Here is a 16523-nt window from a genome sequence, read left to right on the forward strand (position 1 = left end):
CATGTAAGAGATGTTACCGGAAAATCACACGTAAGAAACGTTGTGATTATCTATTAAATATTAATCTCGTGAAAATTTTATTTGGTCAACCTTATTCGACATATAGAAGATACATATATAGAAAAAATAAATTGAATTTTGAATACTACTCAAGACTTTTTTATACTAATAAATAAATTTTCCAAATTTTATATTTATTAGTAAATAGTACTTACAAATACAAATAATTATAATTACTTATTTTAAGCTTTCAATAATAACAATAAATATTAAAAAATGGACATTATAAATACTCTGAAATTAAAATCATACAAAATTCATCCATAGATGATGAATGTGACGATATAAATTACAAATTGCAAGGGATCAATCAATGAATAAATAATATAGAAGACATTATAATAATTTATGGGTTGGCCGCATGTGGAGTTTTAAGTCACTTGCCGACGTTTCTCTCTTTATTCTTTACCTAATAATCTAACGGCTCTATTTGAAATCAATGATAATAATAAAGTCAATAATAACACTTCAATGTCATAAAAGCCAGGAAACTGATCGAATAAAACGTTCATATCTAGCAGAATTTCTCATTCATTCTTGCTTTTTTTCTTTTTTTTTATTCTATTTTTTTATTATAACTTGTTTAAGAAAAACATCCTCTATATATGTGTTTTAGATAGTACTTTAAAAAAAAAAGGAAAATCATTATTTAGATTTGATTAAAGAGGGGTACTTTATAACAATGACGAAAAGGCACGTTTAATTTATTGACATTTTAAAGTGTATCGGATTCGAAATCTTCAAATATGTTGAATTTGAGAATTTCACAGTCACTAATTTTAATTTTCCTTATTTGAAATAAATGATAGTTTAAATATATGAGATTTTAACATTAACGTATTTATTTGAATATAATGTGAATATGTGATGTGTAGTCATCTGGAAAAAGGTTATTAATTAGTTGTAAGAAATTTGGGTTAGTTTACGTTATAATGTTATATATATTCTAAGTTTAAACATCATTATCATGATGATGTTAAAATACACAAATAAATATCAAAGTCAACTACTTTTTTTTTACTTGAATTTAATTGGTAAATATATCACTATTTCAAATGTGAGTTTGATTTTTTTTACTCATCTTGTTAAACTTTTATATTAAGTTAACAGTGGCGGAACTTAGTTCAGACAAGGGGTGGCCACGGTCCCCCAAATTTTTATTAAAAAAATTAATAATATTTTTTCAAAAAATAAAAAATAGTTTAGTTGACTCAAATATTTTATTATGACTTAAAATACCAAAGTTCAATTTTCATCTTTTACTTTTATTGCATAATAGTTTTTAGTTTTAAACATTCAAAACATATCGAATTTGGAATGAATTGAGTGTATTCGCATTTCGCAGTTCTCTATTCAATAAGTAACACTCCATCTCTACCTTTGATTTCAAATATAAAAAATTAGATATTTTTTATTTATGTAATTTAAAAAAAATTCAATAAATATTATAAATTTTAATATTTGTTCTTCTAATTTCTTTTTTACATATTTTACCGGATATATATTTAAATTTTTATATAAAATAATCATAAAAAATTAAGGAGTTGATGATGCATTTTGTAAGAGGAAGGCTAATATTCAAGAAGAAAAATATATAACTTTTACAATATCAACACATGTAGATAGTTCTTCTACTTTAATTAATCATGAAGAAAGTAAGATACAACTTTCAAAAGTTTAAAGAGTTGTATCTGATGAGTTTTACCTTAATTCTTTAGAACGATACCCTGAAAATAGCTTCAAATTTGGCAATATCACCCAAATCAGAGAGATGAGGTTAGACGAGTTTATCTTAAATGGATCCATATCAAAAATATTTTGACAATTATCTTCTATCTTGCCCTCCAAAATTTCGTTTCAAGCTCCGCCATTGAGTTATTAACAGTTTAGTACACTGAGAAATGAACGTCATATATGTTGGGGGCAATTTACTTTATTAAATTGTTTCATCCTCAATATTACGCAAATGCATTGTTTCCAAATCTAATACGCAAATACATTGATTCACAATTCTATATAATGCCAGTAGCGGTTTACAGGTGTGCATAAACCACTACAACCAGCCGCAGTTTACGTGTGTGCGTGTGTGAGTGTAAACCGCTGCAGGCTATAGCGGTTTACGTGTAGTGTGCTACCTAGTCAAATTATACAAAATTAAATAAAAATTAACTAAGTTCTATACAAAACTAAGTTCCATACAAAAGAATATGTATTAATAGAAATAATTAAAAATTTTATATGGATAATGAGTACTAAAAATTCCCTTACAAAAATATAACAATATGCATTAGAGAATATGAAAAAAAATTCTAAAAAAACATATTACTATGAACATACAAAATAAATGAAAAATTGATTAAAAAAATCAAAACTTATAAAAGAATACTAAAAATAATAGTAGAAAAAATTATTTATTTATAAAACATGGCTATAATACAAAAATTCTGATAATTATTTTTGATTTTTTTTATTACAAATAAAATCGAATGGCAAAATTAGCAAAAAAATAATATTTTTTTAAATTATTTTTCAATTTAATAATTGAACACAACGTAAAAACTACACTTAGTTATTTCCCGTGAACAAGAGTTAAAACATAGAAGTCATGTTTGTCTTTAAGAAAAAAGAAAACAGACAAACAAAAAATTATGATATTTAACAAGAAAAGTCTAATTAAAAAGATGTTGCAGTGAGTACATAAAATTGACCATGATACATATGTCTATATTAAAATCCACGATTATAAAATATAAATTAAAATATAAAATATATAGGTGAGTACATACAAATAGAGAGATATATAGGTGTATTATACACATAATATATTAAAACAGTATTTTTTGTTCTTGTTTTTGGTGTAATTTATTCTCTAACTGAACTATATATGACCTCCATTAATTCTTAGAAGATAGTACAATTTACATTATTTTTTGAAAAATATATACATGTGACTTTTGTTTATTTAATTTTTAATGAAATTATTTGGTATAACATTTATATTTTAATTACAATATAAGGAGACGAAACTATATATATGTATTGAAAATTACTTTTAACTTTTTCAGTTAACATTTTTTGTTAAATTTTTTTATTTTATTTTGATTTCTTTTTCATCTATTTGGAAGCAAAATCTCAGACTGAGAAAGGGGACAATAATCCCTTTAAATTTTAATTTTTTTATATAAATTATATATAAATTTTAATTTTATTTTTTTAAAATTTTATTTTTATTTTATTTTATTATAAAATTAATTTTTGGTTATTCTTTAATATTTTGTCTAGTTCCGTCATTGTATCTATATATTATTTTATCATTTAATTGTTGACTGAAAAACTTTGGATTTTATCATCTAATTATCCATTTTTTGTTTGAAATAGACACACTACATGTAAACCCTATAGCGGTTTACACTCACACACACGTAAACCGCTGCTACCTGCAGCGGTTTACACTCACACACGCACACACGTAAACCGCTGCTGGTTGTAGCGGTTTATGCACACATATAAACCGTTACTACCAGTAGCGGTTTATATAGAATTGTGAATCAATGTATTTGCATATTGAATTTAGAAACAATGCATTTGCGTAATATTGAGGGTGTAACAATTTAATAACGTAAATTGCCCTATATGTTGATTTGTCAATGTACCAAAAATGAAAGTCATATTTAAAATAGAGTAAGTAAAAGCATAATTTGAATATAATTTCATAAAAAATACTACCAATATCATATATTTATATATATACATGTGATATTTAACACATTTTTAATTAATATATATTTTATATTAATAATTAACTTGACAATTAATTTTTAATTTAGATATATGATGCACGGATATTGACACGGACACGGGATACGGGACACGATACGACACGGGACACGTCGACACACGGATTTTAAAATCTTATATGATACGGGGACACACATACATATAAAATATAAAGTATTTTTTAGATAAACCCTAATGATATTTTAATATTTTATTGATATTAAAATATGAATTAATTTTTAAATTATTTTTAATGTCTTATTTTAATTATATAAAGTATTTAAAATATTTTTTGTTTTAATAAATAATACTATATACTATATCTAAATTTATTTTAAGAATATATATTAAGAATAAAATCGGACACGCTGACACGTGATGGTATTTAGGTGTGTCCAAGTGTGTCAAGAGAAGAATTTTTTATTTTTATTGAGACACGGTTTGAATACAGCAGACATGCGTGTCGAACGAGTATCGATGAGTGTCGTGTCCGAAATGTGTCTGATACGTAAATACGACAACCCAACAAAGTGTACGTGCTTCATAGATTTAGACTAACATAATTAAATATTAATATATAGAGTTAAATACAGTGTAAGTGTATACTCTCTTATTTTAAAGTCATCAAAAAACACTCTTATTTTAAAATACAATTCCGTTACTCATACATTTGTTATGGTAGACATTATTTTAGCAATAATATTTTTTAACAATCAATACACATTTCTTTTATTTTGTTAATTAAAGAATAATATAAATATACAGTTAATTAAAAGCAACATATTTTTATATGAATATTAGAAATGTTTGGTATATGAATATTATCATTCTTCAAAATAAGTGTTACGTTTTTTATATTTTAAATACATTAATTTTTCAATAAATATAAAAGCTAAAAGAGATTTTTATTTTAAAATAGAGGGACTAACATATAATAATACATAACCATAATTAAACTATTTGAAAAAATATGCTGGATCCAAAGAGAGCAATTAGAAATAAAAGATGTTATGTTGTTAACCCAACTCCCACCCCACTTTCCCAACACACAAAAGAAAAATAACTAAAGATGTTCTTTCTTCTGATTTCTTAATTGATTAATTCTGAAAAACAAGAAAACTTATAATGAGAATATAGGTATGTAGGTATATAGAATACTTTCATAAGGAAAATAATTTGTACGCATTTAATATAATTAAAAACTTTAAATTTTATTTTTTCTATAAAGTATTTCACTTTTATATTTAGCAAAACCCAATACTTTTGGAAAAATGCATAAAAAATAAAATCCATCATTGACCCCAAAGAATGAAACTAAATCTATCCTTTAATTGACTCAAGTATATTATTATTATTATTATTATTTACTAAATTAATATATGTGTTTTTTTTTTTAAAAAAAGAAAAACATTTTTTTTGGGTAGAAGGTTTTTTTATGGAATATATAATATATACTTAAATACTAGTTGACATAACCATATATAATCTCTGGAGTCAAAGAGTAATTAGAAGTTAAAGATATTGACTGTTTTAATTTTGAAGACAAGGAAAGTATAGATTTTGATGATAGCATTGTGAAAGTGTCAAAGTGAAACCCATTTATGGTGTGCTATGTCTATATCCTCTGAAATGCTTTTATTTTGAAACTCTATCAAAATTATTTCCATCACGAGACCCGACGAGTAAGTAAAAGATACAAAATTCGGGAATTCCTATAGAACCCTTTTTTTTTTTTTTAAAAAAAAGAGGATTTAAAAGTCTTTATTTATAAGATTTTAGTTTTATCCAACACATAATGTCTATATATAAACAAACCTGTAGGGATCAAACACGGTTAACTATTAGGATTTTATTCCTAAAAGATTTGCTAGTATATATAAGTTTTGATTGGCCTATAAGCTAGGTATTGATTTATTGTTTTTAGAAATAATTGATTTCTCCTTGAATTCAAGCATCTACAGTTTTGTAAGATATAAGTGAAGTGATTCATTGAGAAGGGAATAACAGATATCCAAACCAAGGAGACAACATAAATGAAGGAGTGTACAAGAAAAAAAGATCCATCATTTTATGTGACCAAAGTTGGTCTTACGTTGTTGTGAGAGACATATGTAACGAATCAAGATGAGGGGTATGGTATCAATATGTATTAATAATTTAATATTATATGCTTAGAAGTTATTACAAGACATTATTTGTTTTATAGGAGCCTCTCAATGCAAGGAAAGAAAAATCACATGCACATATCTATAATTGCCTCATTAATTTGTATCCACAAAAAAGGAAAAATAAGAGTGAAATTTGGTATAACAAACTATAAACGCACCAACACCCGGTGATGTCTGTTATGCAATTTTATTTATTTATTTTTTTTGGTATACTAATCTTTTTTTTTTTCATGCGTATAGTGTAAACTGTATACATATATATATTTCTGGACGTAAGTCACCAAAAACAATATATTTCTGGACGTAGTTTTTGGGCTTAGTTTGGGCTTGTAACTAGCTCGGACTATAACAGCTTGCTTAATAACTCACAGCCGAAATCATATGTGATCCAAAAATTTTAAATAAGAATCTTAAGCATGTAAAAAAAAAAAAAAAACGACATGTTAATTTGACTTTCACCATATTTAAAGTTTATTTACTGAACATAAAAAAAATTTCATTTCAAGTTATTCAACTTTTCTAAACTTTAAAACAAGTAAGATAAAAAATTAAATCTTGGTATAGTAATTTTGAGATTCACGACAAGCATCAATTTGATTCTGATGTTTTAAGTGTCTTATTGTCGTGACCGAAATTAAATTTTGGATATTATAATAGTCTCTTGATTCTATTCTAACAATGACTTAACAAATGAAATGATAAACTAACACTCTTTTATTACACTAAATAATTTGGTGAAAAGCAAATTAAACAGATCAATGATTAGGTTTTCTTATCTCTAATTCACAAGAAGTTGAAATAATAGATGATGACTCATGTAGAATTTATTTATTAATAGAAATAGCATATTTTATTAAAAAAACAGACTACATCATTACAGAAAAAAAGAAAAACACAAGCAGGTAACACAGTCTCATACAATTTGCATGGCCTCTCATCTCCTGTGCATGTTTTGTTAATTATATCCACAAAGAAGTCTGGCAAGCCACAAGGGTTTTGCAGTCTTTATAAACAACCTTCCAAGGAACATCCCAAATATCACTCCGCATCCATATCCCACTGCAACTGACTTCCACCCAAATAATGATTCTTTTGCCTCAGTAAACACTGAAGGTGGTTGTTCTTCATCATTGCTGCATGACTTTGACAAAGGGAATCCACAAAGCATTGGATTATCTTTGTAGTAATCATTTTGGAATGTATTGAACTGTTTCCCTGTTGGTATCACTCCCTCCAACTGGTTTTCAGAAAGGTTCAAAACAGAGAGAAAATTCAAATTTGTCAAAGACATAGGTATTTCACCTTTCAGTTGGTTGCATGAGAGGTCTAACCATTCTAAACTCGTCAAATTACCTAAAGTTTGTGGAATGTTACCACTGATTTTATTGTGAGAAAGATTAAGCCCTTTGAGAGAACTTAATTCTCCAATGACATGTGGAATTTCTCCTTCAAACATGTTATTTGACAAGTCTATGGTTGTGAAAATAGTTAATATCCTTGACATTTCTATCACTTGACCTTTCATGGTGATCACCACAGAATCATTATATGGTACAGTGGTCGTATTAACATGGGTGCTCATATACTCCAAACCATCAGCTTGAGTATTATCTTTCAGAGTCATCATTCCCTGAAACTCTTGAAAGTATTGCATTGGCAAAGACCCACTAAACTTGTTACTAGACACATCAAAAATTCTCAACTTTGGAAATGGGTGCTTCATACTCAAACAAGTGATGGTACCATGAAATTTGTTATTTCGTAAACTGAGTACCTGTAATTCCTGAAGAGCTTCTAGCCTACTGGGAAATACATCTTCTATGTTATTGTCACTCAGGTCTAGAACTTCCAGATTTGAGCAATAAGCCAACGATTGTGGTATTGGTCCCTCTAAATGGTTGCCACTCAACTTAATAGTCGCAAAATCATTACTCTTGGAGAAGTTTCCAGGTATGCTTCCATAAAAGTTGTTGATTTGCAAATCCAAAACCAGGAGCGAAGGAAAGGATCCGAAACATTGTGGAATCTTGCCAGTCAAATTGTTGTGAGACAGGATTAGCGCATTGAGGGAGCTTGCATTGCATATTGTTGAAGAAATGCCTCCTGTGAAGTTGTTGTTTGAAACTGAAAAGTAAGAGAGGCCATTTGGTGGAATTGGAAGATCTCCTTGCAGCTGGTTGAAACTGAGGTCAATAAAGTCCATGCTCGTCCATGTGTGCAAGAGATTATCACGGAACCAATTGGGAATCTTTCCATGAATTTTATTGTTAGAAAGATCTAACCATCTTAGATTTTGTAGTCTAGGTAGGAATGAAGAAAAACAGTAACACTACAAAAAGATAAATCTAAAGCTTGAAGTTTGGGTAAGGTATATTCAGCACTATTATTACTATCAACAGAGAGAAGTTTATTGTTAGAAAGATCAAGATGAGTTAAACTTTCCCACTTTGAAAAATAAGAAAAGTCCACAAGACCACTCAAGTCATTTGATGACACATTCAAATAAGTGAGATTTTTTAGAAATTCAAAAATCGAATTCGAAAAATCACCTTGAAATTTGTTATTAGAGAGAAATAAATATATCAATGAATAAGTGGAGAATTTGCTAATTGGCCCTGTGAGCTGATTCATGCTAAGATCTAGGTATGTCAATGAAGACAAAGAATAGCACCAGTCTGGAATTGTCCCATTTATAGAGTTATTATACAAATCTAGTAGTTCTAGTTTTGGAAGTGTGGCATTTTTGCTTGGAATTGGGCCGATTAATTGATTATATGACAGACTTAAGTAAGAAAGTTGAGTTAGATCAAATAATGATGATGGCAGCTGGCCTCCTAATTTATTATATGACAAATCTAAAAAAGAAATCTGGGTTAGACAAAACAATGATGGCGGTACTTGACCTTCTAGACTGTTAAAAGAAAGATCCAAATAATCCAATTTAGTGAAGTTGTCGAACAGGTCTGGGATGTGACCACAGAACGCATTACGACTAAGAGCTAAGTAGGTGAGATGTTTGAGGTTTGAAAGTAAGGATGGAATCTCACCATGAAGTAGTCTATTTCCTGAAAGGTCCAAATGAGTTAGTTGAGTGAGGTTCCACAAAGACACAGGAATTAATCCATCAAATTGGCAAGAGTCTAGCCATAGTTGGTTAAGAGACTTCAAGTGGCCTATAGAATCAGGTATTATTTCTTCCGAGAAAGGTGTCCCAGAGAGGTGCAAGAACCTTAGAGGAGTGCTCCAATTGGACTTTGGAAATTCAACCTTCAGCTCTTCATTGCCAGACAAACTTAGTTCTTCAAGATTAGTTAAACCAAGTATACGAGTTGGAAATTTTCCATGCAATCCAGTGTCATCAAGACTCAGGATCAACAAAGAGGATGACAAATTCATTAGCAAAGACAATGATGTATCTCTGATAGAAGACATGTTTACGCCATCGTCTAGAACCAGCTCTTCCAAGTTAGTGGTGTTACCAATGAGTTTGCTCCATGTGGATTCATCAAGTCTCAGTTCATTATACGAGAGATCAAGTGAGAGTAATTTAGACAAGTGTGAGATTGTGGACGGAATATGACTGCTAAATGATGAGCCTGATAGATTGAGATGGGTGAGACTCACAAGATTACCAATTCCAGGATATATTGGAGAGTTGGAGAAGTGATTGAAGGCAAGGTTGAGTTGTTGAAGATGCGTCAGATGGAACAGTGTGATGTTCGGATGAAACTGGCCTTGAAGCATGCTGCAACTCAGGTCAAGCCCAATCACGTGACCTGATGTGTTGTCGCACGTGACACCATCCCACTCGCAACAATCCATACCATTGTTCCACGACGCTGTCTTGTTGGAATAAGAAGAGGAGCACGCCCAATCATCGTACGATGAAGGTTTGATGGCAAATGAGTTCTTGAATTGGAGCAGGTTTGAGTAGTCATGGTGGTTGCAGAGTGGCAACACTGATGAACAAGTGGAAGATGGAGTATCAACAAGAAGAAGAAGCAGCAGCAACAAAAAAGTATAACACCTCATCATCATGCCACAATGTTTAGATTTATTATGTATGTATATGTGTGTGGTGCATGGCAACTCATGAATACAAATATATATAGGTCATCCCATGCGTGGAATATGCTCCAAACTCTGTTAATAGTGTGCTGTGTGTGCTACTATTTTTTTCCACAACCTCACTGCATATTTGCATTATTGCATCTATTAATTAAGGAAAAGTATAGGTAACCAACAATATTTTTAAATAATGTGTTAACAATGTGAATTAATAGAATTAAAAAAATAAATTTAAATTAATAATATTAAATTAGAGTGAAGTATATCTTTATTTAATTGGTAGTTGTTCATATTTGATCAAAATAATCATTGTTTCCCTAGTAGCATTCCCCTTAATTAAAGTAACACATCAACTTTATTGCTGTCATTATCGGGATTATTAGATACTTTTTAGATGGTTTCCTGATTTCTTTCAGCCTATCTATATATATATATATATGTGGATAGGTCTTTAGTGGCCAAAGTTATAGTGGCTAAAAATGACATGACATGTAAAAAGTTAGGTGGAAGTTAGTAATTAGAATGATGAATCTATTATAATGATGAATCTATTGTTAGTGATTACTAAAGGACAAAAAAATAAATAAACTAACCAAAATAATGTGTATATCATGTAGACTTTTTTTTAAAGAAAAAAATTTGTTATTATTTTTTGAGTGGATAATTTCAAAATTTTAATGGTTGGGCCTTAATGTGAAAATCTATTATAATGTTGAATCAATAAAAGGTCATGAACTATTAATGATGAGAATAATTTTAAAAAAATAAGAACTAAATCATGTAATATTTATGTGAGCTCTTACTATTAATATAGTTGTGTCATACATTATATGAATATATAAATTTATAAAGTATTAAAATTTTATAATTAAATATTTTTATTTTGAATAAAATTAACTATTAAATAGTATTGTTGATTTTATCATAGTTATTATTATTTTTGTTCTTGTTATTATTTATATTATTATTATTATTAAAAGAAAAATAATAATTTTATTAATGTTATGCCCTAATATTTTTAGAATCACACCGTATAAATCTGGTTAGACTTTTATAAAAATTTTTATTATAATTATTTGTTATTTTAAAATTTTAAATGTAAAAAATTTATACTAAAATACCATATTAGAAGGTTATATATAGGTTTTTTTTTCGAAAACGAAATTTATAGTTTAAATTTATATATTTGTAGATATATACAAAATGTGAATTTTAGTTTTTTTTCATTTTTATTATGTTTTTATCTTTTATTGTAACATGTAGGAGATAGTTACAGTCGACCATCTAAATATTTTAAAAAACTATGTCTACATATGGGATATATGTCTAAAAAAATAAAAAATATTATGTAATTTAGTAGCTTTATATATATTAATTTTTTATTATGTAATGGATTTATATCTTAATTATTTAAATCTCTAATATTTTTTACTTAACCAATTTAATATCATACACTCAAATTTTTGTACTTATCAAATTAGTTTTTATGTATTTATCTCTATATCTAATTTTAAAAAAAATTGTTTGTTCTTTTAATAATAACATATTTAGCATTTATATTATTATATAAAATCTTAGTAATGACTTACAGAATTATGTTATGGTAATTATATTGTGCATCTTAGATGTTATTTTCTTGTAAAAAAAATGTTCAATTTTTCCTTTAATTTTACATTCTAAAAAAAACAAAATAAACCTAACTTTTTTTTATCTTAACTTATTTAATTTCAGCTATCATTTTATTTTAATATTCGTATCTTATATTTGATAACAGTGTTATACCTTTCAAATAATTAATAATTTATAATTTTTTCAAATAATTTTAATTAATAATTTTTGTAACTAAATACACTATAAATTTTTGGTCCATCATAATTTTATAATATATTATCGATATTGTTGTCTCTTTTATGTAATTGTCATATAAAAAATAATATTATAAAAAATAATTTATAAGATTTTTTCTTTATATTTCGATAAAATCAATTCAATAACTATATATTATTTCTAAATTACTTTTATGTAATAAAAAAATCTAAAAAAAAAGTTAAAGAATGTGTCTATAATTCAATTCCTCCATATTAAAAATCTTAAATCCGTTTTTGGTAATCTAAATACAAAAATATTTTGTACACTATTATGATTAAAATATCTTTTACCATAATTTTACATGAATATCCTAAGAAAATATGAGTGGCTCTTTTTTTTTATATTTTTACGTTTTCTGCTTGTCAATTCCCATTTCTTCTTTAGTTTTAAAAGTTATATCATAAAATTAACAAATAATATGTATAATAATGAATATACAAATTAAAAAACAAAGAATTTTTAGTTAAATAAAAATTAACAAATTAATATCGTAAAAAACCATAAACGTTGATAAAAACTAATAAATTTACTTCACAAATCGTAGTGGTTTTGCAGATTTTATATTTGTTTCTTTAAAATTTTATACAAGGACCATATTTTATATAAATATTAAGAGAAAAAACAAATTTAATAGTGAATTTAGTTTTAAGACAATATGATATAATTGATTTTCAATTAGTTTATTTAAATAAGTTATAGAAGGTATAGCATTATAAATTTAAGATTTATAGATGTTGATTTTAGTGGATTTACAAAGTAAAAAAGTAAATCTTATTAATAAAAATATTATGAAGAATTTTAATAAGAGCAGTGCTATATGACTAACAAATATTATCATTTTTTGTCCGCACTTAGTCGGTAATAATTTGTACTTATATTTATAGAGATTTTGTACACAATAAATATACAATTTACACATATGTTTATTAAAATTGTGCACATACACATAAATCATTACCATTTGCACTCAAAATTTGTAGAGTTTGAACATATAAATTAATAAAATTTATCTGTTAAAAATAATTTTGTATTTATATTCACAAAAAAAATGAACAAAACTAATAAAAATTACCAATTTTCAATAATAATAATAATAATAATAATAACAATAATAATATCACAAAACTACTAAAAATTACCAATTTTCAATAATAATAATAGTAATATCAATAATAACAAGAACAAAAATAATAATAACTATGATAATATCAATAATACTGTTTAATAGTTACTTTTATTCAAAATAAAAAAATTTTCTTATAAAATTTTAACACTTTATAAATTTATACTCTCATATAATCATGCCACAAATACATTAATAGTAAGAGCTCACATAAATGTTACATGATTTAGTTCTTGTTTTTTTAATTACTTTCATTATTAATAATTTATGACCTTTTATTGATCTAACATTATAATAGATTTTCACACTAAAACCCAATCATTAAAATTTTAGAATTATCCACTTAAAAAATACTAACAAATTTTTTTCTTTCAAAACAAAGACCGGCCACATAATATATACATCATTTTGGTCCTTCTATTTACTCTTTTATCCTGCTACTCACTAACAATAAAACCTATTACTCTAACTAACAACTTTTACTTAACTCTACACATGTCATATATTTATTTATCAGTCAAAATTTAGCCATTTTTAGTCACTATAACTTTAGCCAACAAAAAACTACCATGTATATATAGCACTCAGTGTAAGTTGAATTTTATAAGATTGTAGTTAAATAATTATATGACTCCATATCTAAAATGGAATTCTGAACAAAATTTCCCTTCTTCCTCAAAGTTCAATATTTTCTATCTTAAATCTTAATTATATATGCCTCTGTATATAAACTTAAGCTTAAATAAAAATAATAAAGTTAATAAACTATGTGTATTTATCTAGGTATATACGATGATGTATACTTTCTCATAAAGTACGAGATAGATAAACAATCTATCATTGTCAGTCTATCTTATTTTTGGGTATATGATTCTTAGCTTATTAGTAATACATAAAATTTGGCGATTTTGATTTAACATATTTGTTTGAGAGCCATCTAATATATTAAAATCAGCTACTAAAATTAATTATTATAACTTTTATAATATACTAAAATAATTTATATCAATATTCAATCTTATAGTATAATTTAAAATTATACATATATTAAGTTAAGGAGGGTTTAAATACATTCCAAAATTATATTACAAACTCTATTTATAATCAAATATTTAAAATAATATCTAAATTTAAATATAAATTTATATTATAATCAAACTATAATCAAGTTAGAAATCCATGTAAAAGAGAAGTTTATACATGATTTTCATGAAGAACAAAACTAGAATCAACAATTCTGTTTCCTCACACAAAATATAGTTTAAATTTAATCCAATAACTTATATAGTATGTGGAATTCAATATTCGGTGAGTTGGAGACTTGAGTTTTCATTTTCTAATGAAGTGACTAATTTATCATTTGACAATAAATTGGAAAAGAAAACTACGGTTCTAATGAAAAAATTTCAATTGTATATTTCTATTACAATGTTTGAATTTACAGTCAAAGCTATTAAACTTTTAATATAAGCATGTACTGTGATTTGTGGAAGCAGGCACAAAATGGATTTTCTACAAAGCACATTGCATAACACTGTATATAAATCATAATATATCCATTAATTAGATACTATTTGCATCACTCTCTTAAATCGAAATATACACGTGGCAAGTTTATGTATGATAGATGAAAAATGAAGAAGCAACAAGAATAAACAACGGACCTTTTGATAAAGAAAAAGTATATGAAATCAAAATGTTACTAAGCAAAAACTAAATAAAATTACATTAATTTATATTAATAATTAATTAATTTTAAATTTTTTAAATTTAAAATTTAAAAAGTTTAAAATTGGTAACCTTAATTAAAATCTATAAAAAAATTTTTTTCTCTCATATTAATCTACTCATTTTTAACAATTATAAATATAAATTCCTCTCTCTCACCGTCAGATCCTCTCCGCCTCCCCATCGGATTTGTCACGAGTGGTGTTATCTTTGAGTTCAGAACGTTAAGGATCTCCTTTCTAATCTTCTTCCGCAATCCTCTTTTTCAGTTCTTCATAGTGGAAAGAGTTGTTCGTCGCTTTTCTTACCTAACGGCTTTTCTAATGCCTCTGTTTCGTGCCACTTCTCTCTAGCCATTGCACCAATTTGTTCTCCATATTTTTTTATTTTTTTTGTCTCTGCGCAAGAAGCTGATTATTATTTCTATTAACTCGGTGCGCCTTATACTCACCGCCACTCTTCAAAAACTCTCATCCTCTGAGTATTTTGAGTCGCAAATCATCACGATGTTGCTCTATGCGTTTTGGGATATTAGGTACCGTTTTAATGATTAAAGAGACTGCAAACTATACACTTGATCTTAGGTAAAAGAATTCTTTGAACAATTACAGAAATATAAAAAAATATTCATTTAATATGAAAAAAAACATCCTAATACTTAACAAAAGAAATATTCAGTTATATTTTAGCAAAAATAATTAAATATCTATAAAATTTAAAAAATTATAAAATTCTTAAAAAAATAGAGTCATTCACATTTGTAATACAAAAAAATTCGAAAAATACATAAAAGAACATCCATTTAGTATAAAAGAAAAACATTCTAATACTTAGCAGAAGAAACATCCATATATATTAACTCGTAAAGATTTTAGATTTACCTAAAAGTATTTAGCTGATTTTTGACTAATATCCTTTTAGTTTCCTAACATTACTCTTTTGGAAAAATTTATAAGCTTAATATTTAACTAAGCGCACAATGTTAAGATTTTTTATTACTCGAACTTTGTAAGATTATATTTCGATATACATACCTTGTACCAGACCAAACAAAATACTTAATTACCTTGTAAAGGGAAAAATTTATAATTCTCAGATTAGGGAGGATTCCAACTTATTAGTGGCATAATTAGGATTATTAGAAGTTGAAGTCGGTTGTAATTTTGCAAAGATTTCTATTGTTTTTGTCTTCCTCTCAAATTTTCTACCCCACTTGTATATTTTAGGAGAATATTTTATAAATGACACATAAAACGTCTTTTTATAAAAATGATTATGTATCATATTACTATTAGACGTATTCATAAATATGTTATTTTTTAATTTTTTAATAAATTAAAATAAAACTAATTTTTTTATAATAATAATAATAAATTTTTTTAAAAAAAATTAATTGTATTTTTAAATTTTTAGGAATTTAAATGTCTACAAAACAAAAAATTAAAGATATATTTGTCTTTTTATCAAAAAAGGTTAAAATATTTAGTTTAAATTATATAATTTGATTGGATTAAATCGGGTCTAATAATTATAATGCAGATAATTAAATTTATTATTGTTATTATAATAAATCAATTTTATTTTAATTTATTAAAAAATAAATTATTAATCAATTTAATAAAAATGTCTAATAATAATATAATACATATAAATATTTAAAAAAAGACATTTTTAGTATCTTTACTAAAGTAATCTTCCTACATCTTAATCCACTACAAAAAAATATATAT

The 16523-nt window shown here is 26.0% G+C and overlaps 1 protein-coding gene across 1 annotated transcript in view; it reads right to left on the bottom strand.

Annotated features, from left to right (window-relative positions):
- Window positions 1–6948: 6948 nt before the first annotated feature.
- The window catches only part of LOC107496755 (receptor-like protein 19), a 110183-nt gene continuing 100608 nt past the window's right edge, over window positions 6949–16523 (bottom strand). The window contains exon 3 of the mRNA XM_052251730.1: window positions 6949–7358. Coding sequence (XP_052107690.1) covers window positions 6961–7358 — 398 coding nt within the window. The 3' untranslated portion in view covers window positions 6949–6960. The remainder of the gene's footprint in view (window positions 7359–16523) is intronic.

The sequence above is a fragment of the Arachis duranensis genome, chromosome 7, assembly GCF_000817695.3.
Source record: "Arachis duranensis cultivar V14167 chromosome 7, aradu.V14167.gnm2.J7QH, whole genome shotgun sequence".
Taxonomy (NCBI): Eukaryota; Viridiplantae; Streptophyta; class Magnoliopsida; order Fabales; family Fabaceae; genus Arachis; species Arachis duranensis.